This window comes from Vairimorpha ceranae (assembly GCF_000988165.1).
Source record: "Vairimorpha ceranae strain PA08 1199 chromosome Unknown NODE_22, whole genome shotgun sequence".
NCBI lineage: Eukaryota > Fungi > Microsporidia > Nosematidae > Vairimorpha > Vairimorpha ceranae.
The window spans coordinates 1-26,750 of NW_020169317.1; the positions used below are offsets into that span (position 1 = coordinate 1).

A 26,750-nucleotide genomic window follows, 5' to 3' on the forward strand; every position below is an offset into this window, starting at 1 on the left:
AACAAAATTGAAAACCCGTGGTCACACCTTAAGCATGCCTATCGAAAACGTGGCGGTATTAATAAAAGGAGAATTGATTTTTTTTTAAATGAGTGGCAATGGAGGAAACGAAACGTCCAAAACCGCGATAACAAGACGCTTAGGACTGCATTATATAGACTATTAAAAATGTTTAGATTTTAATTTTTTTGTGGCCAATCATTTTTTTAAAAATTATAATAATTTTTAAAAACAAGGGGGGTGGAAAGATGAAGTAGCGCCATCTTTTGGGCTTTGATTTAATAAAAGCTCAAAACAATTGTATAAAGGTTTGTTTTTGTAGTTTTTTGTCAACATAAATCGTACTAAGTAAGGATTTATAAGATTTCTGATTTTACATCTATATAGTAAATTTTTTTCCGAGCAGACCAGCATCCTTTTATAGTATTGGTGTGAACACCTGTATTTGGGTTCTTAAAATACTTAGAACGATTTACTGTAGAATGTCTTACACCAATCTCTTTCAATTTGGTGTAGCCTTTCCGACAATCGCTATATATTATTGAATTTGGTATTACACTTCTACTTAAATGATTTCTTAAGGTTGATTTCGTTCTATCATTGACTTATAATAAAAAAATTCTTTTCTAATTTGCTCTTTCAAAAAGCCCGAAAATCCATACACCTTATACCGGATGATTTTTATTATATTTTCTTTTACCTATTGTTACCGTCGGTAACCAATAAAGCAGTATTAAGTCTGAAACTACCGACTGAAACTGTAAAAATAAGTAAGACGTTTTGTATCGAATTAAAACAAAAACTATTCAAAAAAAGAAAATATAAACATATGCCGAATAAACTTCTTTCTACTAAAAAGCAGTCTTCCTCCCATAATTATCTGGTCAAAGGTAACACCTATCTACGATTCATCAATTTCAATAATTTCATTTTTATTTCCTATGTAATTTATATTTGAATAAAATTTTACTACTAATTGTTCGGAAACTTATTTTAAAAATCTATACACACACTTTCTTGATATTCGTAAAATAAATGATATTAGAGACATATTTGCCTTGGCTAAGCATGGTTCAATAATCTTTAAAAAACAATTTTTGAAACATTTATACTATCAAAAATAATGTCCTTCCAAACTGAGACTTTTTTCTATAAATTGGACAAAGCTTATTACAACATCTAACAAATTCATAACTTTTCTCTATTTTAATAAAAACATGTTCTGTGCAGCTTTTACACACAGAACTGTGGTATACAAATCACATAATTTTCAGACCAACGGCTTACGAAACTGTTTCAGTCATATACATATCTGAAGCCGGTTTTAGTAAGATTATTGGTCCACCTTGAAACCTTAAAATATAAATACAGAAAATTTCTATGAAAATATATATGAACAAAAGAAATGACTTTAACAGGAGAACTGACCCCAGTGAACTAACTCACAATTTACAAAATAATTTTTTTTTCTTACAAACACCTTAAATACCCATGTATGCATGTGGGACAGATGGCCAACCAACGGCGTTCTTGAGAGTTACCTCCAAAACGGCCACATCCCATGTGTACACCCCAGGTTATCTCAATGGGGATAAAGAATCACCATACACAAAAAACCAACAAATTAGATTTATTTGAATTTGAACGGGCCATACCAGAAATACAAGTAAAGATAAAGGAATATACCCATAAAATAAGAGATATTAAAAGGGATTTAAACACAGAACAATTTGAAGGGTTTGGAAAGACTTTCCATAAACAATGCATGGGACGATACGCAGAACGGTTAAATATATTTATATTTAATTAGCGATAAAAATTACACTAATAGGTTAACCATAAACAGCTACATACATAGCCGTAAGAAAGGAAGTTTTCGGCATTTTATTTCCAAAAACTGAATTAAGAAAAATTGTTTTTGAAATTTGCGCAATTAGCCAGAAGAATCATCGAACTATAAAAGGATATATGGATACCATTGTTAAAATCTTACAAGGATACACACATATAAACGACTTATTTAAGAGGGACATAGAGAGGAAACAAGAAGAAATTTTTTTTAAAGACTTAGGACGCTATACGACTATCAAACTTAGCAAATAAAATATAGATTCAGCCTCATTAGTTGAAATAATAATTTTACTCGGGAAATTAGAAGCAACTATAATTATTTAAACAACGGATACTACACCTTCTAATCGCAAAGATATCATTACAAATACATGAAAGAAGGATTAACAAAGAACAAATGATATGTTTCTTAATAGAAAAAGTGCAAATTTCATAGATCAAAGTATCATCATATTAAAGACTGTTCCTTGAACCCAAATAACAAAAAAGAGGACAAACCATCAAATAATTTAATTATCAATGAATCAAGTTTAAATTTTCTGGATGACATAAAGATACAAGATGAACTTAAAACCAAAACAGTGGAACTTATAGAAGATACTGGTTCAAGATATAGCTACATCCAAGAAAGTGAAATCGAACGTTTACAATTACAACCAGAAGAAACTAAACCGCACACAATGGTATTTGGCAATGGGAATAGAGAAACAACTCATAAAATTTTTAATAAATCTATTAAGTTGAATAACAAATCCTATAACATCAAGTTTTATGTCCTCAAGAACATACCTGTGAAATTTATACTGGGATATGAATTTCTTTATAACAATGAAGCGATTATTAATATAAAAAGGAAAATAATTATCTTTGCAAATGGACAAGTTGTGCCATTTTTACAAATCAGATGTCACCGGAAGAACCATTAGACAAGGTACTTTATGAAAGTGCTTGTCTGCTGGTATCAGATGAAGATACAGAAACATTAAAGGCAATTAAACTCTATATAAGCATAATATCTTATTCAAATTAATAAAAAATTCTAACGTAAAATTTAAGCTTAAAAGTAAAATACCCTTCTTTCCATTTAAACGGTATTCTGTACCCATGAAGTATGTTTTTCAAGTAAAAACAGAATTAAAAAGACTTATAGAAGAGGATATTATTGAAGAAAGTAATGCAAGAATATCAAGTTCAGCACTTTGTATCCCAAAAAAATGGAGAATTACGTTTAGTCGTAGATTACTAAACTATTAATCAACATATCGAAGATTGCTTATATCCCATACCTAAGATCAAAGAGTGCCTAGCTAAATTAAAAGGTGCAACGATATTTTCTCAAATTGACTTGAGAAACGGATTCAATCAACTTTCCATTGACAAAAGTTGCCGCGAAATCACGGATTTCATTCTACTAGATAATTAATATCAATATAAATGAATGCCATTCTGAATAAAGCCCGGACCAAAGACTTTCCAGCGTCACTTGGCTAATATTTTAAAAGAGATAGATAATTGTTTCTTATATATCGACGACAATGTGTTATATAGTAAAACCAAGAAAAAACATGCCCAACTTCTTGCAAAAACGCTCAGAGCCTTATACGACAATCAAGGAAAAATTGGCTTCGACAAATCAAAATTATTCACAACCGAACTAGACATACTAGGATATAGGGTAACAAAGGAAGGCATTTTTCTGAAGACCGCCAACCTTACTAAAAAGATACTAAACATTAAATTAAATTTGAACAAAAGCGCACAAAAGGTTGTAGAAATACTTAATTGGCACAGGAAATTTGTACCTAATTTATTAACTAGGATTGGAGACATTTCGGAAATGTTAAAAAAGGGCACAACAAATTACGTATTATAACCACAGTCGAGAAAAGAACTAATTAAAATCTGTGAAGAACTTAAAAACTTTAAACTATCTTTTCCTTATTATTCCAAAAAAATTATTCTAGAATGAGATGCTTAGGATAGAGGTATCGGTGCAGCACTAGTACAAGTAGACAGAATTATCGGATACTATAGCAAAGAATTTACCAGACCAGAATTAAATTATACGATTGTAGAGAAAGAATATCTGGCAATGCTTTCATCATTAATCCACTTTGACAGCATCATACGAGGCTATTATATTGAGATACGAACAGACAGCAATATTGTTCTTAGAGACAAAATCTCTTACATCACGAATACACAGATACAAACTAACCATGAATAAATATAATCACACCATTTCTCATATAAATGGAAAATTAAATACAGCAGCTGACACCTTGTCACGGTGCTTATGATCATCACTAGAAGAAAAGAAGATGACCTATCAAACACTAATCAAAAATAAATGTTTAAACAAGAATGAATAGTTCAACTTGACAAATAAAGGACTCGGACAATCAAAGTATACATCTTCTAAAAAAAATACATCTATTATCAGGCCATAGAGGAGTTTCGACTACATTTAATAATTTAAAAAGTAACCTTTATATTAAAAATCTTATAAAAATATCACAAATTAATAAACGTTGCAAATCGATTAATTACAGACGAGATAAATGATTAATACGTCAAGCCAACGATAAGATGTGAAAAATATCGACGGATATCTTTGAGCCTTTTAAATATAAAAACTACTCGGGTCAAATTGTGGAAGAAAAGTCGGAATATATACTCAGAACAACTGATGTTTACACAAGATTTACAAAAGAACCATAAATATTACCATATTTATCCAAAATATTTTTTTCTAATTCTTTTCTTTTCAATCTTCTGAATTTCATTTTTTGGGGTAAAAATAAAAAATTTTAGGACCCACTTTTTTGGTCGATCTGGGTCCTATTAACCCACTTGAAAATATTGACACTAACTAATGATTATACCACACAAAATATATATCTTTCATTTCTAAAAAGTCGCACCATTTCACGTAGATACGGTAGTGTTATTTAACATTTTTAAGCTTTATAAAAAAGATTCCTCCTTAAAATTTTAAAAAAAATAAAATAAAAGATGATGTTCCCGTTGGTAACTAAACACGCGGTATTGTGACAGAAACTACCACCTGAAACCTAATAAGTTCAGTAAGACGTTTAGTATCAAATCAAAAAGTATTTAAGAAATAAAAATATCAAGAGAATGACAAATAAAAATATTTCTAATAAAAAGCAGTCTTCCTCTATCGATTTCCCCGCTAAGGGTAACAGATGATTTACTTAAAATTATTTTTAGAAAATTTTGTAAAAAACAATAAAACGCTAAGTTATTACTAACATATGAAAAAAATTAATAATAAAGGCTTTGTTATTTTACGCTGTGTTAAATGTAGAATTGTTATGTAACACCTCGACAGTGCTTAGTGAAATTATAACGGTCTAGAAACACGCTGATTTTGGTAAAAAACACAAAATTGTAAATATTAACTCTTTGACAACAATAATATATTGTAGAGACTGTAAAATATTAAAGATACACCGCTTGATTGCTTTGATGTTAATGAATTTATGAAAAAAAGTTGATTAATTTTTTATCAAACGAGCCCTTTCTTTTTTAGCATAACAAAACTATAAACTTACTGCAAAGTTATTTACTAAAATTCTTAATAAAATACTACAAGAAGGATAACCAGATAAATAAACAGGATTTGTAATCACGATTAACAAAATGATTAAAGTTACAGATATATATCAAAGAAGCAAATAGGTTTTTTCTACAAAAGCATTAAAAAAAGAAGGTTAAAATTAATTAAGATTCAATGCATACTAAGAATGCAGAAATTCCCTTAGAAATTTAATTACAAACTTTAATTTAACGGCACAGTTATAAAAGGAAATTAAAAAATGCGAAGGCATACAAATTAAATATAACTGTAAAAGATTGAAAAAAAACGATATTTATATTTTGCCAACAAAATTGTGGTATTACAACTACATGTTAATCATATTAAAAAAATTTTACTACAAAAATAATTTTAAATTTTAACTCATGCCTTTTATAAATAAAAAATCTAATAAATTATTAATTGGAAATAAGAGTAATTTTTAAAACCTAGCAGGAACAGACGGCAACGATAAAGTCTTAAGCTCATTAAAGTATTACTTTAAGACTAGTCGCATTCCTTTGCGGCACGCCAAAATGTTGATAGATATACACAACAATTAATTATTTTTTTAAGAAAGTTTTTGTTAACCAAGGTTTTTAATATTTACAAATAAACATGCAATCTTGGCTATAAATATTAATTATGATTAATGTAGGACAGTAAAGATGCGGACATGTTAATAAGCAATATTAAGTTAATGGCCTTGAAATATCCATTTTTTAATAATAATTACTTAATAAATTTATGTTCTATCCCAACAATTAATAATACACAAAATCGAATTACCATTACAAACCGAGAAGTTAATGCCGTAGCCATCTGATTCCACACAGCCATCGGTTGTCAAAATCGAGAATTTTATTGGCTTCTGTAATTATATCAGTTTTCTCCAAAATTAAGGGATGGAAAACTCAAATAAAAGAATTGACAGTTTATATTTATATTATACAACTATTAGTACTGTTTTAGAGATTCAATATTTTTTATATCTAAAATTAAGTAATTCTATTTTTTTTAAATTATACTCTTTAATTCTGTAATACGCTTACCATAACAATATTAGTAATTCTATCTTCTAAAATATAAACTAGAATATAATCTCGAAAAAAACAAAAAATTTTATCACTTTTAAAACTTTCTAAAATTTTTAATTCCTTACTTTTAATTTTAAAACTAAGATGGTCAATTTTATGGGATATGACCGTACAATTGTTGTAAATTGTGCATGTTTCAATTAAATTATTACTTGAAATTTTAAATAATCCATCTTTACTACACTGTACAATACAATCATCTTCACATAGTACTTTTATTTCTTTAACTTTAATACTTAAATCCGGTTCACTACACGGGATTTGAATTATTTCATCAAAGATTTTTATTTTCTTTTCAATCTCTATTTCTGATGTATGATATTTGATTATAAAATATTTATCTATTAAATTTCCTTCTTTAGATTTAGTAAGTAATTGAAGAAGATCTTTTGTCTTAAAAGTAAGTGATGTTACATTGTTTATCAATGAAATTGTGTCAGAAAAGATTATTTGTATCTTTTTAGTTGTAAGACTGTTGGGTGTTATTGTCACTAACGATGAATACTTTGACAAAAATTCTAATTTTTTAATAATTATTGGGGAATCATTAAAAGTAATCATTTTAAAAGGGCATTTTGCTTTTAGAAAGAAAATTTAAAATTTATAAAATATACATACATCTTATAAAAAGCAAGTAAAGAGTCTTAAGTATCATACTAAAACTTTAGTCGTTTTAAAATATTTATTTGTTTACTTAAGAAGTTAGAACAAGTCTTATACATTTTTAAAACATTTTGTTTAAATTTAATGACTAAAAATAAACATGTCACTACTAGAAACATTAATAAAAGAGAAAAGAACGTGGATTCTGACTATGGAAAAATGTCCAGATACAGTTAAGGGACTGGGAATATTATATGCTAATAATATTGATGCTGAAATTTTTAAGAAAGAAGACCATCCCGATTTAGTTCAAGATGTCTTAAAAGAGTTTAATTTCAAATATTTTCCTACGATTTTTATCAATGGAGAATTTATAGGGGGAGATAAAGAGCTGGAAGAATACCTTAAAATTCATAACAAAGTAAAGCATATCTAAATAAAATATTTTTAAGCTAAATTAGTTAACTGGTTTAATAATTTTAAAAATTAAAAGAGAAGATCGTACACTTGTAAGAATTTATAAAAATTTTAACATATGTATTTAGAAATTTCTAGGCAATATTTACTAAAAGTTTTTTAGTAAAAAAGCTTAAAAAATAGCTTTTAGTTTCTGTTTTTCTTTATTTGATAGCATAATAAAAAGAAAAACTAGTCATTAAGTCATGTCTCGTTAGAAATACATCCGCTTATTATTGCTATAAATCTTTGCCACTTTATTACTGTTTAAAAAGTTTACATGCATAAATAGCTACTAAATCAAAATTAATAAATTAAAAATATTTTTTTAATTAGTCAACCAGGTAAAAAATTTAAAAATAATCTAAAACGCTTTTGTATATTATGACAAGCTTTTAAGATAGTTTACTACATTAAATTTTTTTATGTATTGCTAAATTTAATATAATACTAAACTGCAAGTCACAAATCATCACCTTTTATTTTTTATTTGTGTTTCAAATTTTAAAAATAAAAATTAATTTTAAAACAAAATAAAAATGACTTCCACAGACGATTCATTACGAGCATGCTACCTCAATGAAATGATTTTTAGTACCCTTTTACTATTATTTACTGTGTGGAGATATAATAAGACTTCTTCTACTAAAATAAGTTCATATAAATCAAGATTAAGAAGTGTTGGATCATTCTTTATTACTTCTTCTATTTTTTCGACATGTATGTGTAACATTATTATATGGTATTTAAGTGGATATATTAAATTAGATAAATATAAGTTTGAAAGAGATGGATTTATTAATCAGACATTTAATATAACTTATAAAGATGTACAAATAAATTTATGTACCTTACTATACGTGGTATACATGATATCAAAGATTTTAAGAATGTCTGCAGTTTTTATGTTGATTGGATTATGGGGACCTTGTCTACATTCATACATTAATACAGAGCGATATGATTCTACATATATTAGATATAGTATATTTGATAGTAAGAATCTATTTAAAACATCCATTGTTACTTTTTCTAAACTGTATTCTGTATTTAGAATCCCTGTCTTGATATTTTTATACTTTAATTTGAAAGAGTTAAATCCTTCTACAACGGTATTTTTTGAATCTTTATTTCTGAGTGCTGAAATATATTTCTGTCTTGGATTATTTTTAGTACTTCAAACTAAACATAACTTTCTAATAGGGTACAAAGGAGTAGATACTATTAGTCTATTAAGTATGTGTTTAGGAATATACGGATTTTTAAATTACACTATCAATAGCCTAACATTTCCATTTGTGGTATCACCGACAAGTCGTCAGGTAGTACAAAGCCTGGTATTTGGTTTAAGACTTATTATTGATATTTTAATAGTAAATATGTTCTGTCCGCTCAACGGCCAAGTGTTTGATGAGGTAGAAAATAGAAAAGAAAAGGGAATAGAGTTTACTAGTGAAAGCCGAGATATAATACTTTATCAATAAAAATGATAAAACTTTAATTTTTTTTAGTAATTTAATTGTTTATTGGTCAATTTTTATTGAAAACTTCAGTTCGTCAGATTATTTTTTTAAGCACATATAATTTTTTTCAGAATACACACAATAAAATTTTAAAATTTTTTTTATATTGATTATAACTGTTGTCATTGTTGAGATAAAACATGGATTTGTTTAATAATTATGATTTATATAACAGACATATCAAAGCCATCAACCCAATACTGCTGATTGACATGTGTACATCTTTACTGTCCTACAATCATACTTTCAATTATTTACCTTTACATTGTAAAAGTTCTTACGATATTAGAACTTTTTAAAAACAAAATTTGTTTAAAATAATGCATTCTAAGCTAAATATTTATGTTCTTTTATAATATGGGTGTTTTAATATTGATTAATTAAAACAGACACTTAAAATGAAAACTTTAATTTTTAATTTATTATAAATAGAAAGAAAGTCTTTTTCAAAGCTACATTTTTTGATATACAAACGTTAGAAGATTAAAAATTATTAATTTTAATTACTGTTATACATAAAATATTACATACATATTAATTATTTTGTAATTTGTTCTGTTCTTTGATTTACATTCATAAAAATATAATGACTTTTTGACTTGAATTTGGATTAAATTCAAGTCAAGCTTTCTTATACTATTTTAATAAAATTAAAAATAAATAACTGCAGTATTAATAAATTCAATTTTTTTTATTGTATTGTTAAAAGCTATAAGCTAAATATTAAATTTTAAATTAAACAGTACCTTTATTTAATTAAATAAATATTAGTGAAGCCAGTCCTTATGCAAAATTCTCCCCCCTCCTACACAGAAGAAAAATATATCAGCTAAATTAATAATTATAAACCAGTTCCTTTTAAAATGTAAATGATTAAAAAACAATAACGATTCAAAAACTAAAACTTTTAACACATTTTTAATTACATAAATCAAGTTTGTGCACGTTTTTAAATATTAATTTCAATATTTCGCTGTATTTATCTGTTATAGAAAATTAACTAAATAAAATTTATTAATCTTCAGTTTATATCCTATGGTCATTTCTTTAATTAGTTTTTTTTTACATTCCATTTTCTAGAACTTATTTTGATTTATTTTTTTGGCCAGTCATAAGTGAACACGTTGTCCAATGGTTGACTGTAGAATAAAAGGTGTCTAAGACAACATTGTTATAAAATATTTTTTTAAAAGAATAAAATGAAAAATTTAGTATATTTTTATCAAAAAATCTTTGACTTTTGTTTCTTGATAAATATGTAAAGAACTTATATTTTTGACTACAAAAATTAACATTTTTCGTCTTTAAAAATTTTTCTTTATCTATTAAAATACTAATAATTATTATCAACAACACTTTTATTTGAATTGTTTTCTTTCTGCATGAGATAAAAAATTGAAAATATTAAAGGAAATTATAATTAACAATAAGGATAATGGGAACTTGGTATTTCGACAATAATTATAAATAAAAATTTTTTCTGCTATCAATATTAATGCTGTTTTTTTATGTAAAAAATAAAAAAAACACATTAATTTGGGTATAGATAGTTATTTAGTAATTTTATACACAAGCCTTTAGTTGTCCCGTTCCACCATTCAATTCTATGGGTTCCTTCATTCCAGCATACTCTTCTCTGCCCTCATTTTCTTCAGTGTCCACCTTTTTTCGGCGACTGTCCATAGTCAGGTTTTTAAGTATTCTGGATTGAATAAAATCTTCAATTCGGCTCTCCAGCTTTAGTTGTAAAAAATACACCTTTTTTAAAAAATTATAATTTTTTTTACCCCAATGTCCAGTAAATGTTTCTTTGATATTCAAATCGGAAACAGCAACCCAAAAAGAATTAAATTTTTACTTTATGATGATGTGGTACCCAAGACTACAAGAAATTTTAGAGAACTTTGTACTCAAGAGGCACCTCATGGCTACAAAAAATCTGTTTTTCACAGGATTATTCCAGATTTTATGGCGCAGGGGGGAGATTTTACCCATGGAACAGGTGTAGGAGGAAAAAGTATCTATGGTTCTAAATTCGAGGATGAAAATTTTATTAAAAAGCATGATAAGAAGTATTTATTAAGCATGGCCAATGCAGGTCCTAATACTAATGGGTCACAATTTTTTATTACTTTTAATAAATGCGACTGGCTTAACAATAAACATGTTGTATTTGGGGAAGTTATATATGATGATAAAAAAGAGCTTGAGATACTAAAAGAAATGGAGGCAGTTGGCTCTCAAGGTGGTAAACCTAAAGAAATAGTTAAAATAGTAGATTCAGGAATTGTTGAAAAATAAATTATTTTAATAATTTATTAAATTCTTCTTTATCTTTATAAGTAAATTTTACTTGTTTAAGATTACTTATTTTTATTAAATCCTTTGGATCTTGTGTTTGTTTAAAATTTATTTCAATTTTATTTTCATTTGACAATAAGCTTGCAAGATATCTAATATAACTTCCATAACAATATACTTCTGTATATTTTATACAACAAACACTATCTATCTTAAAATTACAATTGTAATTTAAAATAGATTTATTATTTGTGGAAGTACCTTCAACAAAAACAATACAAGGCTTAGTAATCCTTTTAATTAAAAATTGATTTTTATCATAAAAATTTCCACATCTCAAAAAATAAAAATTTTTTATACCAAGGATATATTTTAATATTGGTATATCAAAAGTAGATGCTGAGTTACAAATCATTGTCTTTGGTTGTTGATTTATCTTTCCTGAAATCTTAATAGAAAACAGTAATTTAAAAAATATTGGATGAAGTTTACTCAGAAGATAAATAGGGCAGAATATTAAACATTTAAAAATGCTATAACTTCTTAATTTTCCCTGTACAAAAGGATTTATACCAGTAAATGGGTCATTAAATTTACTAAATTTTTCCATATGGGCTTTTTTAAAATTTCTTTATGGATAAAGAAAAACTTTGAGAATTGTAGTTTTAGAAGTGAGATTAATTAGTGATATTGTTTATATTTAATTTTTAAATAACTGGAATATATTCTACAATAATAAATGTTTATTTTAAAATATAAATGAACTATTTAAATAAGTAGCCATTTATGATTAGACAAAAAAAATTTTAAACAACGATGTAAAGAAATTATAGGTGTAATTTTTCTTTAAATGTCAAATCAACATTTAAAATTTTATTTGTCAGGTTTAAAACATTTTTTAAATATTGACATTTTGCTTCTGTTTTAAATGCAAAATGAAGAGTACACTTTTACTACAGAAAGTTATTTTGAATATAAAGGAGTCTTAGAGATGTATACAATATATTTCTATACAACATACATGTTGATAAACAGTGACATACTACAATATTCTAAGATTCAAAAAGTATCTAAATATAAAACAGGCTTAAGGATAATTACAACAAATAAAGATGTACTTGACATTCCTTGTGAACAAGAAGTTAAGCGGAAAATTTTTAACTTTTTTAAATGTTTAAATGAAAACTCTGAATCTGTAGATTTAAACAAAATAATAGGAACAGCTGTTATAAAATTTGGAGAAAACAATTTTTTAGTTTATATGAAAAATACATCTTATGAAGATTTTAGAAAATTGGTATTGAAAAGAATTGCATTTCATTTTTATCCTAAAGATAAGCACCAGATTAATTTGGAACATTTTGAAGAGTTTAAATTTTTTATTAAAGAATCTAAAACACTGATTCCTTTGGAAAATAATTCTGATTTAGGAGGTGCATTATTTCATTTTAATAAGAGGTTAAATGTATTTATTACAAATGAGAAATAAAAGTGTATTTAAATGTAGGTTTTTTTAAAAAAAATTAAAAGCATAAAAATTTATTAAATTAACTTTACAGTTAAAATTACACATGTTTTAAATTAATTATAAAGATTAAATATTAATTTTAATTACAAGACTATAAGCATTTTTTGTCATATAGTGATATAAAATTGAGATAAGTAAAATATACATATTTACAAAATTTATATATATTAAATATAACAATATTTTAAATGTAACAACATTTAAATGTACCGCCTTTCTTATGTTATGTATTCAGTAAAATATTTAACATTTTACTTTATGCATAACAAAAAAAATATCAATACATTGCATTTTTAATAAAATTTTGCACTATAAACACCAACTTATTTCTGATAAGATGGTTTTACCCCTTTTGTGTAGTTCTTTAGTGCAGATGTACCCCTTTTTGTTTATTGGTTTATTCTTCTTTATAAAAATTTCATTCCCCCGAAAACAATGAACACAGATGATTTATGCAAATTATGTAATACAACAGAAGAAAAACTTGTTAAAGTTTTACAAGATAGATATCTTACGAACAAAATATACACTAACGCGGGGTTAGTATTAATTTCTATAAATCCATATACAAATTTAGACTTATATGGAATTAATATAATGAATGCTTATTTTAATTCTACATCCTGTGATCCACACATTTATGGTGTGTGTGAAAGTGCCTATCAAGATATGATTTTTTCAGATCAAACAATTTTAATCTCTGGAGAAAGCGGATCTGGAAAAACAGAAAATACAAAATTATTACAAGATTATTTAATTGTAAGAACAGGTACAAATAAAGATTTAAAAGAAAAAATTGAAGCATTGACTATTATATTGGAAAGCTTTGGTAATGCAAAAACTGCTTTAAATGATAATAGTAGTCGTGTAGGTAAAATGATAAGCTATTTTATAAATGAAACTATTCGAGGTATAAAAGTTAATACTTTTTTATTGGAAAAAAGTAGGGTTACACACCAAAACAAAGATGAATCAAATTTTAATATATTTTATCAACTGTGTACTTATAAAAATATTAATATTAAAAATGACTATATTGATACAACAAATAGAAAATGTAATGATTATAAAAATATAAAAAATGCTTTATATAATCTTGGATTTAGTGATGTTAAATTTATTGAAAATGTTTTGTTGGTTATTTTATACTTTGGATTTATGCAATTTGTCTATAAAAATAAAAAAATATGCATAAAAGATGAGAAGCATGTAAATTTTATTTGTCAAACTTTAAAAATTGATCAAAATCTTTTAGAAAGTGTTTTACTTAAAAAGGAAATTAAGGTTAATGAAGAGTTACTTGTAAAATTTAACACAGTTGAAGAGGCAATAACAATAAGAGACAGTATTAGTAGATCATTGTATGTAAAAATTTTTGATTTTATTGTCCAGAATGTTAATACCACTCTTAATGCTCCATGTGGACATTGTATAAATATTTTAGATATTTTTGGATTTGAAATATTTAATCAAAACTCTTTAGATCAATTATGCATTAATTATGCTAATGAAAAAATACAAAATGATTTTATACAAAAAATTTTTGAAAAAAAACAAGAAGAATATAAAAAAGAACTCGAAAATTATGAATTTGTGCCATATGCCTCAAATTCTTCTTTAATTTATGAAATGGAAAGAAGATGTGGTTTGTTTGATTTAATTGATGAAGAAAGTAAAAGCAAGTTTGGGAATACTGATAACTTAAGAACAAAAATCATGTCATATATAAAAAAAGGTATAAAATTTAAATCTAATGATAAATTAATTGTTAAACATTTTGTAAAAGATGTAGAATATGATATTAATAATTTTATAACAAAAAATAGAGAAGTGAAAATTCAAAAAGATATTTTTAAAAATGTATTTAACTTAAGTTCAAACAATACAACTGTTATCAGTTCATTTTTCTGCTCACTTAAAAATTTACTTCAAATTATTAACAGTACACAAGTTAAATATATAAGATGTATAAAACCTAATGAATGTAAATCTAATTCTTTTGATAGAAAAATAGTGTATAATCAATTAGTAAATACAGGAATTTTAGAAGTTATTAAGATTAATAGGCAGATTTTCACCTATGAAATGAACAAAGTTGAATGGTATAAAAAATATCTTAAATATAAAAAAGTTATAGAAGGAAAAACTAAAGTTTATTTTAATACCGATGTAAAGATAGGGATTGAATCAGTTGAAAGACTTATAGATAGTCGAAAAAATAAGGTTTTAGAATGGTTTATAAGAAAGTTAATAGATAAAAAAGAAGGAATAAATAAATGGTTTTCTAATTCTGACACTGGTGTGGAACAAGAGATAGTCGCTATTGAACAAAATATTAATAACAAACAATTAAAAGAAAGTTATTCTAATTTGATTTGTGAACAATCTGAAACAATTAAAGAATTTGTTGAAGATAAATCGAATATAAATATATTTCCAAACATTGAAATGTGCGAAATAGATGGAAATTTGGAAAATTCGAAAAAAGATGGAATCAAATTTAATGATCAATCTAAAATAAAAAAATTAAGTACATTAGAAGATATGATTAGCGATTTGTTTGATGAAAATGAAGATGAAAGTTTATTTTTGATTAATTCAAACAAAAACATGCCTGAGAAAGAATCTATAAATGAACATATTCCTACTAGTTCTAATAACAAGCACTCCATTGATATTTTTAATGTAGAAGACACGAGATGTGAGGATAAAACAGAAGACTCTAAGAGCAGTATAACAGAACAGATTGAAATAAAATCATGTGATATAGAAAACAAAGATACTGCTGAACAAAAAGAAATTTTAATTTCTGAAATAAATAAACAATCAGTAAATGATGTTATAATAGATATAGATAAAATAACAAGCGAATTTCATCCAGTTGATGTATCAGAACCAATAGCATCTGTAGAGGTATCAGAACAAATAGTTCCTGTAGAGGCGCCAGAACCAATAGCATCTGTAGAGGTAATAGAACCAATAGCACCTGTAGAGGCACCAGAACCAGTGGTTCCTGTAGAGGCATTAGAACCAATAGCATCTGTAGAGGTATCAGAACCAATAGCACCTGTAGAGGCACCAGAACCAGTGGTTCCTGTAGAGGCACCAGAATCAATAGCACTTGTAGAGGTATTAGAACCAGTGGTTCCTGTAGAGGCATCAGAAACAGTGGTTGATAAGCATTTTCCTGACGACATTCCAGAAACACTTTTGATTGAAAATAACGATAATTTAAAAATTGAAAATCAACAACATGATATTTTATACGATCGACCAAACCTAGATATTGTACCTTCAACCAGTTCTTGCCTTAATTGTGAGAATTTAAATTTAAAATATAAGTTTGTAAGTGAAGCCTTGAAGGAAGCAAATCTCAGACTATCAGAATTAAATTATGGATTTTTAGAAAATGCATCAAGTCTTTTTAGTAAGCTATTTTTTATCTACCTTGATAATATTCCAGTATCTGAATCATGTCCTAGATCTGAGTGTTTGTCGTTTGCACATGCTGCCTTTTTAATAACCAGGCGATCTAATAAAAATATCAAGGAAGCAGTTTCGGTTTTTACAGAAGAAATATCACTACGGTTAAAGTTTTTTGAGAGAAATATTGATCATGTTGTGTTCTTTTTAAGTAATCTGATTGAATATTCAAAATTAGTTGGAGTAAATAACGATTTAAATGATTTAATACATACACTTCATGTATATTTATCAGAATATTATCTTGATAATTTGAGGGAGTACATCCCTTTTTCTATTACAGAACATCAAGAATTATCCAATTTCAGATGTAGTGATTCTTTTATAAAAAAAATATTTAAGCCTGTGAGTCCAATAAAATTAATAAAAACGTTAGATAACATTTATTCACAGTTAAATTTTTACTATTTAGATGAAGATTACAAGATTTCCATTCTTAATTTTCTACTAGATAACATTAATACGGGAATATTTAACAATTTATTGATTAAGAAAAACTTTTTAAATTTTAATAGATGTATACAAATAAATTACAATCTTAATAAAATATTTACATGGCTTAGGAAAATTAGTTATGTTAAGGGAATAGATAACTTTAAACATACATTAGAAGTTATTAAGTTAGTAAATTTTTGTGCTTCTGGTGATGTTAAGACAGATGGTGTTTATAAAAATTTTGATTTATTGACGGTAGCACAAATTAATACATTTTTGATAAAAATGGGATTTAAAAGCGAAGATGTCAAGGAAAATGTTTTTATTACAGGTAAACCACTAGCAACAGAAATTAGAGTTAATCGAATTGAAGAGAATTTTGTTGTACCCAGGTATATTGATGGTTCTGATTTAGAATTTGTATTTAAATAAATGATTTGTAACTTTAATGTAAATAATTAAATTAAATTTTATATTACACCGCGTTGTGTCATTTACATAAACATCATTGTTATACTTAAAAATTCATTAAAAAGTGTAGAAACTTTTGATTAAAAAATTTTAATTGTAAATACCTTAAATAATTTCTAGTGTTATCTTAAATATAATAACTATTTATAAATTAAAATTATAAAATGTTATTTTTTTATTTAACTTCATTAACAATAATTGTTCTATTAGACAATTTAAAATATTCTATATTACTAGAAAAATAGTAAAAAATCCTCATTATTATTATATCATCATTTTTAAATATAAATTGTTTTATTTTGTCTAAACTTACCATTTATTTTATACTATTATATTAAAATTAATATATTTTAAGAATATTTTTTCTTTCTTATTTCCTCGGGTAAATTAAAATTCTCTCTTTTATAAAATTTCTGAAGTATCTGATAACATTTTGCATCATTTAAGTTATGTAAAAAGTCTTTATTGTTTTTAATAACACTAGTACCACCAAATATACTATTTTTACATCCATAATACACAGTACAATTAATTCTTTCTAATATTCCTAGACACATTACACATGGCTCACATGTAATATAAAATATTAGATTAGAATACAGATTGTTAACTTTAGATAAAGCGTTTAACTCTGCATGGGCTAAGGGAGTGTGAAGCTTATTAGTTAAGTTGTGTGACTTACTGATAATTATACCATTTTTTACTATTACACAACCAACAGGGACTTCATGATTTTCATAAGCTAGAACTGCTTGTAAATACGCTTGATTTAAAAAAAAATTGTGCATAAAAGGGAAGGGTAAAGTAAAAATAATATAAAACAAAAAGAATATAATAAATTTTAATAATGAATAAATATAAATAACATTATACAAGTAATATAAGTTAATGATATCTGTACTGCACAATTTTTGTATTTTATTTATATTGTTTATAAATAAGCATTTTTAGATCTAACGTAATATGAAAAGAAGTTAAAGAATAGCTAATAATTTACAAAATATATTTATTAAAATAATAAATTAATAATGTATGTTCTAAATAAAAAGAGCTATAATATAAAAAATTATAAATTTTAGCAGATTATTATTCTTTTGGTGGGTTGACTTAATTTTATATATTTTTCAAATTATGTAATATAAATAATTTTACAGCAATTATGATTTTTAATGCCGCATATTATGTCTTTATACAACATATCTAACTATTCATTTAACAAATCAAAAAAAATAAGAACTTTTATATTTTTATTTTTAATATGCATTAGATTTAAAATAAAAGAAATTTGCTAGTAATAACTTGTATTTTTAATGTGAATAATGTCAAAACAATCTGCATGAAAAGAAATATTATTTAAAATAATTATCATTTACTTTTAAAATGAAAGAGGAAATAACAAAATGATTAATAAATTTATTGTTTGTAAAATGTAAGACATCAAAAATATTAAAACTTACTATTTATGTTTTATTAAATTTTAAATAAACAATCAATAATTTATAAAAAGATTAGAATTTTTTAATACATTTTTATTAAACAAATAAAATATTTTTTGTTATTGTTCTAACAACAACAATAATTAAAATCAGTTTTTTGATATCTTGCGTCATAGACTTGATGCGATTACCAAATATAGTTATTTAATAAAAAATTCAATTTACACTTTTTTATACTAGTATTTTTATTTTATAAAACGTTAAATTTACATTCTTAATGTCCAACTACTATATTGTTTAAGAATATTTTTTTAATTAATTTTTCTACAAACAAAGTTTTAAAAAATATTTTTTAAATCAAATTTTCTACAAACAAAATTTTAAAAAATAAAAGTTTAATTAAATTTCACAAATTTCATATTTTGAATATTTTAAAATATTAATTAAAACATGTTAAATTTAAAAATGATCTTAAATTTAAGTATAAATTGATGCTTTATTATTTTTTTGTATTTAAATTAAATTTACTACCCCCTTATGAAATCTCTTTTTTTAATCAGTTTTGTTTGGTGTAAAACTTCATTAATACAAGGTATTATACATCATATGAACAATATTATTATAGAGAATACATTGGTTGCTTTGACTATACTTGTATTTTCTTTATTCATTTTAACAAGAGGTCTTAGATTTAAATTTGTTTCAGTTTCCGCTTTACTAGCCCTTTTAATTTCATTTTCCCATACGGCAATTCTTGCCCATATCCAGAATAGTACAATACGCTCGTACATTTTATTTGCTTTGAATCATAAAGTCCTGTTTGTCCTTTGTTCCTTTGCTGGTGCTTATTTACTTTTGGGTGTTTTTGATTTTTTGATATATTTACTGTTTTTATATCTAATATTCTGGTTACATGACTCTATCAATGCGGGAGATTTTAGTATTTACTTGAGTGTTTTTTTTATATTTGCAGGATTTGCTGTACATTTCCTTGTTAAAAGTGTAAAAAATGTTGTTTTGGCGAGTTTCTTTTCTATTATCGGTTCATTTATGCTGTTATTTAGTTTTGAATATTTTATGAAGAAAAAATATGGATTTTTGGATATTTATATTAATTACTTAAATGGTATTTGGAATACTAAAACATTTAAGTGTCTTATTATTCAAGGATCTATATGTATTATGAGTTCTATCTTTCAGATTATTACTAAGACAAAATAAATGTTAGTATTTTTGCGTTTACAAAATTTTATGATAAAAACATTGTTTATATTTTTGCAAATCACTATCAACTATGTTTTTATATGGAATTTTTAATATATTTTTATAAGGCACTGTCTTTATTTTTACATAATTATTATATGTTAGCCTGCAATCATTTTATGTCATATAAAAATAATGCTATTTAATATTATATATAGTATTACCACAAATAATATTAATATAATTATTAATATTAATATTAATAATATTACTATTAATAATATCTTATAACTTCTTCTTTATTTATAGTTTGTTTATTTTATTACACATCTATTATTCTCTTACAAACACAATACCTTAAATTTTTTACCCTTAAAAATAAACATGGATCACATAAAAAACATATCATCAAGATTTCCTATTTTTACAAAACTTGAGAAAGATTTTAAGATCCCTAGAGAATATTCTTTCTTAGCTGCAATAGTTCTAGTAATAATTATTATTATGTCTACGTGTTTAGGTCCTATTCTTACATCTGTGATAGGAGTAATAATTCCACTGAGAGAGACACTTCTTGTTCTTAAACAAGTAAATCCTAACAAAGAAGAAATAAGACATCTTTTAATATTCTGGCTGGTATTTGGAATTCTTACATCACTCGATGCATATTCAAGATTTATAGTGTCATTTATTCCAATGTTTTATACACTAAAATTTTTCCTTCTTCTTTACATTGGACCTTTTAGATTCAAAGGAACTAAAATAATTTACGATTCACTGATTAGTAAAGTCCCTGAAAAATGGTATTTGAATGATAATGGTATTAATACAGCAATTGATCAGGCAGATGCATTGGCAAAAGAAGCAGCAAAAAAAATACAGGAGAAAAAGAACGAATAAATTTGAATGTCATTATTTTTTTAAAATATTTACTTTTTACGAGATATCATAAATTTCTTGTCTTATTTTCTAATATGAATTTTTAATTTAGGATGACAAAATTTTTTATATACAAGATATCATAAATCTCTTGTTTTGCGCATTCTAAAATTATAAATGTCGAGATATAATAATGTTGTACATTATTGTATAAATTTTGAATATTTTTCACCCGATGCAGGAAGAAAGCAAAGTTAGTAAAAGTGTTATTGATTATAAAATAATTACTTTTTGTAGGCTGCCATTATTTTTTTATGTTACATATAATTAAATTTTATTTGTTCCTTAAAACATTTAATTATTTCTCAAATTCTTTTATGCAAGATCTTACCAAATGCTATAAAATGCTCTACCTAATTTATGCAACACGGCGAAAAGAAGAAAAAATATTTGTATGCATAAATACAAAGAATATAAAAAATATTTTACCACTTATTGAACAACCAGAAGAAATGTTTAATTTAGAGTATTCTCTCGATTTTAAAGTACTTCAGAACATACTTCTAACGGATATTAAAAACTATTTGTATTACAAAACTAATATAAATGTCATTTTAAAGATAAAAAATACAAACAAAAAATTAGAATTTTATAAACAAAATTTAAATAAAAATACTAACGAAATACAAAATAAATTAAATAATAATTTAACAAAATTAATAAATTTATATATAAAAAATAATCTGGTTTTACAGTCATATTTGAGTGATTTGATGATATTAAACAATAAAAAAGATTTAAATAGAATAGAATTAGAAGAAATAGAAAAAATAAAGAAAAAAGTTCATAATATTATAGTAAATAAATATTAATGTATATTTAAATATATGTCATATCCTTCTAATGCTTCTTCAGTCTTAAGATCACTTTCTTCAATTTCTATTTCAATATCAAAAAGTATTTTCTGGTAAATAAGAATCTTCCATAAATATACTTGTACATAATTATCATATTCAAATGAAGAGAAAACTACATCTTTATACTTACTTGGATGAATAAAAGTACACTTATTAATTTTCATATTTTGTATTATTGCATAATATTTAGGAAATGATAAATCAGCTATTGACATTAAAATGTCTTGTGTATTTTTCTTCTCTAAATTTATTAAATTATTATCTTTAACTTCTTTTTCTTTAGTAGTATTAATATTTTCTATATTATCATCTACAAATTCTACAAGAGTTTCATATCCCAATATTTTTTTTATACAATTTATTATGTATTCTATATTTTTACCTGTAAACTTTTTATATTTTAAAAATCTCAAAATGTCCTGAGTTTTATGCTGATATTTTTTTAAAAAAACATGTGCATAAAACTCAATATTATTTTCTACTGTAGACATAAAAATAATATCTGTCTCCATTTCAAAAGTAATAAGCGTAGATAAAGAAGATGTTGCAAAATTATCACCATTATGTAACTTAATATACGGTAGCGCATTTTTAAACTCTTTAAAATATTTATGTTCTACAGGAAAATTAGTGTAACCTTGTCTTAATAGATTAATTATTAATGTGTCAATATTAACAGTGTATCCAAAAAGAAGAATAACTATTTTAGAAATATTTTTCTGTATAACTGGTTTTAGTCTAGAAAATTTAAATTTTATCAAATATTTTAAATCAGTTATCATTCGAGAGAAATTATTAATAACGAGTTTAGAAAGTAAATCAGATGTAGGATTGTGTAACATAGATATAAATATATCATTATAAGTAGACTTATTATCTAAATTTTCTAGAAAAGAATCTAGATCTATTTGACTTTTTAACAGGTCCATGGAGGGTAAAGATATTTTAAAACTTAATAATATATTATTTACATACAAATATTATCTAAGAGATTACTAACATTTTATATATCTCTAAGGTGTAGATTTAGTCTTTACTATTATTAGTCAACATAAAACAAAAGTTAATTATAATATTACGAAAAAGACATAATTACTAAATGTCAATAATCAAGAAATACAAAATTTAACAAGACTTCTTATTGAAAATACAACAAGTTGTTATAAAAACTTAAAAATTCTAATTTACAAATTTAAATATAAATTTTTCTAATATTACTATAACTTCTTGTACACATAATTTTATAAAAAGAAATACTTTTTTTACTCTGTTTTCTTTTTAAGTTCGTCAATTTTCTTTTTAAGTTCCTCATTTTCTTTTACTACATTAAGTAAATCATTTTTAATAGCTTCTTGTGCTTTAATATTTTCATTCTGTACAATAAGAAAATCAAAATATGTCTCTACTTTCCTACACGTAGTTTTAATAATATTTTCTTTTTTATCAGGAGATGTATGTTTATTATCAAGTATAGAATAATAATTTGAATCTGTTGTTAGTAATAAATCTATACTGTAGTATAAATCTTTCGTACTTCTGTAAATCATATCTTCAAACTTTTTAATATAATTTGGTAAATTTTTATCATTTTTACATTCACTAGTTCTATCTGTAGAACTGCTTCCCTCTTTATGCGCATAAATTGGCGTACAAAAATTTATCTGAAATAAATTCCTAAATTCCTCATAAAGAAAAAGTCCCATTAATATTCTTTCTATTTGCTCAAGAGATGCATTAGGAAGATTAACAATTAAATACATAAAATCTGTTAATAACACATAATTATCAATTGAAGAGAATGTATTCACTACATCTCTTAAAATATAAAATATTTCTTCTTCATCTCTATTCTTAAATCTTGATATTACACACTTCATAAGTATGCTATCTCTATCTATAAAATCTTTATTAATGTCTAAATTTATTTTATTTATTAATATAGAAATATTAATTAATTTATCCCATATTGCTATCCGTAAATCATGCTTTATATTTTTTAAATTTTTATATACTTCGTATTTTGTAACATTATTTTTAACAAGAAATTTGGACCAAAATTCCCACCAGTTATCAGAAACAGCTACCTTTTGTAGTTTTTTTTTGTATATTTTAGATGGGAATTGTACATTATCACTATGCCTTGGGGTGTTAGGACCAAGAATAAGATCATCAAGGAATTGCATAGAAATGAAGTGTAAAAAGAATATTAAAAAATTAAAAGGGGTTTAAAGGAGTTTAAAAATTATAATTGGAGTGCTTAATATAAGAAGCCTTATTTAGAAAAACATATAAAAAAAGGTGTTTAAACAAGTTGATAAGTAATATTTAACATTAAAAATCTTAGCTAAAGAGAATTTAATGTGACATTTTTTGAGGTAAAAAAGGTGTTTTTACAGTCTTTTATTTTATTAAGATCACAAAATTTCTCTGCTAATGAATCAGGAAGTTGTAAAGCAATACATGCTTTCTCTAAGTCATTTAATTTACCATCATCATTAATTAACAACAAATCCATAAATTTACATCCTTCTTCATATCTATCATTGTAATTTACTTTATGCTCTATTTGTAATTTTACTAATAGAGAACACATTTTGAGGTAGGAAGAAGGAAAGTCATATTCAAAATTAAGGGCTTCATGGACTAAAGATTCATTTTTTATTAATGAAGAAGAAATATTTATAGTATGCACTTCTTCACATTTAGCTGCTACTATAAGAATAAGATACAATAAATTATCTACTTTTACCTTATCAAATATTTTATTATAAATTTTTATAGATGTACTTTTTACATTCACTGGTAGACAATATTTAGTGCATAAAGAAATAAGCTCTTTTCTACAAAAAGACTTTGTCATTGTGGGGGCTTAAAATAACAGAAAAAAATTTATTTCATTAACTTTCTTAAGTCATTACTAGTATCTGTAGCCTTTTTCATCACCTTCGAAACAGCCAGTTCAAAATCTTCTTGTGTCACATGAACTCTTCGCTCCCTCAATGCAAACATACCAGCTTCTGTACAGACAGCCTTAACTTCTGCACCAGAAGAACCTACAAGCTTTCTAGAAATAGAATCCAAATCAATGCCTTTTGTAAGATTCATCTTTTTAGAATGTATTTTTAAAATTTCTAATCTAGCAGATTCTTTAGGTTGTGGAAATTCAATTTTCCTATCAATTCTACCAGCACGCAATAACGCAGAATCTAATATATCAATCCTATTTGTGGCCATTATCACCTTAATATTTTGTTGAGACTCAAACCCGTCAAGTTGATTTAAAAGTTCTAACATAGTTCTTTGTACTTCACTGTCTCCTCCTGAAGAAGAATCTGTTCTAGAAGATCCAATAGAATCAATTTCATCCATAAATATTATTGAAGGAGCATGTTCTCTTGCCATCACAAATAACTCTCTAACAAGTCTAGATCCTTCTCCAATGTACTTTTGTACTAATTCTGAACCAGAGACTCGAATAAACTTACATTTTGTGTGATGAGCTACAGCCCTGGCTAATAAAGTTTTTCCTGTACCGGGTGGCCCATAAAGAAGAACTCCTTTTGGTTGGGCAATACCGAGATTTTCAAAGAGTTCAGGATGTTTAATAGGAAGTTCTATAACTTCTTGAATTTCTTTTATTTGCTCATCTAATCCACCAATCATAGCATATGTGGAATCTGGGACTTTCTCTACCATCATTAAAGATACAAGAGGATCGACTTTTAGAGGAAGAATTCTATGCACCTCATAGCTGTCACTTCTAAGGGCAACACGAACACCCGGTTTTAATTCATCGTAATTAACATGTGGTTCAACTTTTACCAAATACTTTCCATCGGGGCTTGTTTTCACAATTACTTGTCTATTCCCCATCTTCTCTGATACAGTTCCTACATTACTACTCGGTTCTTGCACTATAGAAATTTCTTCCCTTAAAATCCTTATTTGCTTATTTAATTCTGATCTTTCTTGCTCCAAATGTAACAATGACTTTTTCTTTTTTTCAATTAATACATCAATTTTATCTATTTCATTTACATAAAAATCTCTACAATAAGATGTTGACATTTATGGGGTTTAATTTTCTTTTATTTATCCTTAAATGAATTATTTAAAAAATATTTATAATTTTATCCTAAATGTTTCTTTTGTCAAAAAGGTCAAAGATAGGGAAAATTTTTCAATGCGGTGAGATTGATATTATTTTAAAATCACATCCAAACATTTTGATTATTTGTACCTTTAAAAAAATACAACATCATAATTCAGTGATATGTTGTAGTTCATTAGAGTTATTAAACACATTACTAGATATTATAAAAAGTCCAAGAGATTTTCTTATTTACTCTGTAAGTACATTGTGTATAACAAATAAAAAAATCTCTTATTTCAATATTCTCAATTGTAAAGGGGTTGACATTTATATTCAATCATTTTCTGAGCATAAACTATGGTACGTAGATGTCATGCATGACTAACGAGTGGTGTAAAAATTTTATTACACTAAAAAATTACAACCCCATGGACATATTTCAAATACCAAGTTATAAAAGAATTTCTTTTACTAATTATGTAGTAGATTGTTTTTATATTGATATAAAAAATGCTTCTCACTATTTTTTGTCACATTTCCACTCTGATCATTATTATGGATTAAAAAAATCTTTTTCTTATCCAATATATTGTTCAATTACTACTGCAAATTTAATTGAATTAAAATATAAATGTAAAACCATGCCTCTTGAAAATAATAAAAATTACTGTCTCGAAGATGGTAACATTGTATCTTTAATAGATGCACATCATTGTCCAGGTGCGGTTTGTTTTATATTTTATGTCAATGGCGCATTTGTGTTACATACAGGGGATTTTCGCTGTACATATGATTTTACTTTACAATTAATGAAGTACAAATTTACAACAATATTTCTTGATAATACTTTTGAAGGAAAAAAACCGTTTCCGT

At 25.1% G+C, this 26,750-nt stretch overlaps 18 protein-coding genes across 18 annotated transcripts; 10 read left to right on the forward strand and 8 right to left on the reverse strand.

Moving 5' to 3' along the window:
• Window positions 1–1,561: 1,561 nt before the first annotated feature.
• AAJ76_220001562 (hypothetical protein) lies at window positions 1,562–1,810 on the forward strand (the record flags this gene model as incomplete). The annotated part of the gene is made up of 1 exon (XM_024474620.1): window positions 1,562–1,810. One exon carries the CDS (start codon window positions 1,562–1,564, stop codon window positions 1,808–1,810), a length of 249 nt encoding a protein of 82 aa, XP_024331130.1.
• A 1,145-nt stretch (window positions 1,811–2,955) lies between these two features.
• AAJ76_220002956 (hypothetical protein) lies at window positions 2,956–3,105 on the forward strand (the record flags this gene model as incomplete). The annotated part of the gene is made up of 1 exon (XM_024474630.1): window positions 2,956–3,105. One exon carries the CDS (start codon window positions 2,956–2,958, stop codon window positions 3,103–3,105), a length of 150 nt encoding a protein of 49 aa, XP_024331131.1.
• A 3,378-nt stretch (window positions 3,106–6,483) lies between these two features.
• Window positions 6,484–7,110, reverse strand: AAJ76_220007110 (hypothetical protein; the record flags this gene model as incomplete). The annotated part of the gene is made up of 1 exon (XM_024474650.1): window positions 6,484–7,110. One exon carries the CDS (start codon window positions 7,108–7,110, stop codon window positions 6,484–6,486), a length of 627 nt encoding a protein of 208 aa, XP_024331132.1.
• A 202-nt stretch (window positions 7,111–7,312) lies between these two features.
• On the forward strand, window positions 7,313–7,588 carry AAJ76_220007313 (glutaredoxin-like protein; the record flags this gene model as incomplete). The annotated part of the gene is made up of 1 exon (XM_024474651.1): window positions 7,313–7,588. One exon carries the CDS (start codon window positions 7,313–7,315, stop codon window positions 7,586–7,588), a length of 276 nt encoding a protein of 91 aa, XP_024331133.1.
• A 559-nt stretch (window positions 7,589–8,147) lies between these two features.
• AAJ76_220008148 (hypothetical protein) lies at window positions 8,148–9,092 on the forward strand (the record flags this gene model as incomplete). Its single annotated transcript, XM_024474652.1, has 1 exon — window positions 8,148–9,092. The coding sequence occupies one exon, from the start codon at window positions 8,148–8,150 to the stop codon at window positions 9,090–9,092; it is 945 nt and encodes a 314-aa protein (XP_024331134.1).
• A 1,830-nt stretch (window positions 9,093–10,922) lies between these two features.
• Window positions 10,923–11,432, forward strand: AAJ76_2200010923 (peptidylprolyl isomerase; the record flags this gene model as incomplete). The annotated part of the gene is made up of 1 exon (XM_024474616.1): window positions 10,923–11,432. The coding sequence occupies one exon, from the start codon at window positions 10,923–10,925 to the stop codon at window positions 11,430–11,432; it is 510 nt and encodes a 169-aa protein (XP_024331135.1).
• Window position 11,433: 1 nt separating this feature from the next.
• AAJ76_2200012042 (peptidyl-prolyl cis-trans isomerase-like protein) lies at window positions 11,434–12,042 on the reverse strand (the record flags this gene model as incomplete). The annotated part of the gene is made up of 1 exon (XM_024474617.1): window positions 11,434–12,042. One exon carries the CDS (start codon window positions 12,040–12,042, stop codon window positions 11,434–11,436), a length of 609 nt encoding a protein of 202 aa, XP_024331136.1.
• Window positions 12,043–12,360: 318 nt separating this feature from the next.
• AAJ76_2200012361 (myosin heavy chain) lies at window positions 12,361–12,921 on the forward strand (the record flags this gene model as incomplete). Its single annotated transcript, XM_024474618.1, has 1 exon — window positions 12,361–12,921. The coding sequence occupies one exon, from the start codon at window positions 12,361–12,363 to the stop codon at window positions 12,919–12,921; it is 561 nt and encodes a 186-aa protein (XP_024331137.1).
• Window positions 12,922–13,395: 474 nt separating this feature from the next.
• On the forward strand, window positions 13,396–17,310 carry AAJ76_2200013396 (myosin heavy chain; the record flags this gene model as incomplete). The annotated part of the gene is made up of 1 exon (XM_024474619.1): window positions 13,396–17,310. The coding sequence occupies one exon, from the start codon at window positions 13,396–13,398 to the stop codon at window positions 17,308–17,310; it is 3,915 nt and encodes a 1,304-aa protein (XP_024331138.1).
• Window positions 17,311–17,524: 214 nt separating this feature from the next.
• On the reverse strand, window positions 17,525–17,665 carry AAJ76_2200017665 (hypothetical protein; the record flags this gene model as incomplete). Its single annotated transcript, XM_024474621.1, has 1 exon — window positions 17,525–17,665. One exon carries the CDS (start codon window positions 17,663–17,665, stop codon window positions 17,525–17,527), a length of 141 nt encoding a protein of 46 aa, XP_024331139.1.
• A 34-nt stretch (window positions 17,666–17,699) lies between these two features.
• AAJ76_2200018137 (deoxycytidylate deaminase) lies at window positions 17,700–18,137 on the reverse strand (the record flags this gene model as incomplete). Its single annotated transcript, XM_024474622.1, has 1 exon — window positions 17,700–18,137. The coding sequence occupies one exon, from the start codon at window positions 18,135–18,137 to the stop codon at window positions 17,700–17,702; it is 438 nt and encodes a 145-aa protein (XP_024331140.1).
• A 1,185-nt stretch (window positions 18,138–19,322) lies between these two features.
• On the forward strand, window positions 19,323–20,006 carry AAJ76_2200019323 (hypothetical protein; the record flags this gene model as incomplete). The annotated part of the gene is made up of 1 exon (XM_024474623.1): window positions 19,323–20,006. The coding sequence occupies one exon, from the start codon at window positions 19,323–19,325 to the stop codon at window positions 20,004–20,006; it is 684 nt and encodes a 227-aa protein (XP_024331141.1).
• A 366-nt stretch (window positions 20,007–20,372) lies between these two features.
• Window positions 20,373–20,888, forward strand: AAJ76_2200020373 (membrane traffic regulatory protein; the record flags this gene model as incomplete). The annotated part of the gene is made up of 1 exon (XM_024474624.1): window positions 20,373–20,888. One exon carries the CDS (start codon window positions 20,373–20,375, stop codon window positions 20,886–20,888), a length of 516 nt encoding a protein of 171 aa, XP_024331142.1.
• An 847-nt stretch (window positions 20,889–21,735) lies between these two features.
• Window positions 21,736–22,713, reverse strand: AAJ76_2200022713 (hypothetical protein; the record flags this gene model as incomplete). The annotated part of the gene is made up of 1 exon (XM_024474625.1): window positions 21,736–22,713. The coding sequence occupies one exon, from the start codon at window positions 22,711–22,713 to the stop codon at window positions 21,736–21,738; it is 978 nt and encodes a 325-aa protein (XP_024331143.1).
• Window positions 22,714–23,046: 333 nt separating this feature from the next.
• On the reverse strand, window positions 23,047–23,967 carry AAJ76_2200023967 (hypothetical protein; the record flags this gene model as incomplete). Its single annotated transcript, XM_024474626.1, has 1 exon — window positions 23,047–23,967. One exon carries the CDS (start codon window positions 23,965–23,967, stop codon window positions 23,047–23,049), a length of 921 nt encoding a protein of 306 aa, XP_024331144.1.
• A 161-nt stretch (window positions 23,968–24,128) lies between these two features.
• AAJ76_2200024644 (nucleotide excision repair factor tfiih tfiik subunit cyclin h-like protein) lies at window positions 24,129–24,644 on the reverse strand (the record flags this gene model as incomplete). Its single annotated transcript, XM_024474627.1, has 1 exon — window positions 24,129–24,644. The coding sequence occupies one exon, from the start codon at window positions 24,642–24,644 to the stop codon at window positions 24,129–24,131; it is 516 nt and encodes a 171-aa protein (XP_024331145.1).
• Window positions 24,645–24,673: 29 nt separating this feature from the next.
• Window positions 24,674–25,852, reverse strand: AAJ76_2200025852 (26s proteasome regulatory subunit 8; the record flags this gene model as incomplete). Its single annotated transcript, XM_024474628.1, has 1 exon — window positions 24,674–25,852. The coding sequence occupies one exon, from the start codon at window positions 25,850–25,852 to the stop codon at window positions 24,674–24,676; it is 1,179 nt and encodes a 392-aa protein (XP_024331146.1).
• A 71-nt stretch (window positions 25,853–25,923) lies between these two features.
• On the forward strand, window positions 25,924–26,262 carry AAJ76_2200025924 (hypothetical protein; the record flags this gene model as incomplete). Its single annotated transcript, XM_024474629.1, has 1 exon — window positions 25,924–26,262. The coding sequence occupies one exon, from the start codon at window positions 25,924–25,926 to the stop codon at window positions 26,260–26,262; it is 339 nt and encodes a 112-aa protein (XP_024331147.1).
• Window positions 26,263–26,750: the final 488 nt, after the last annotated feature.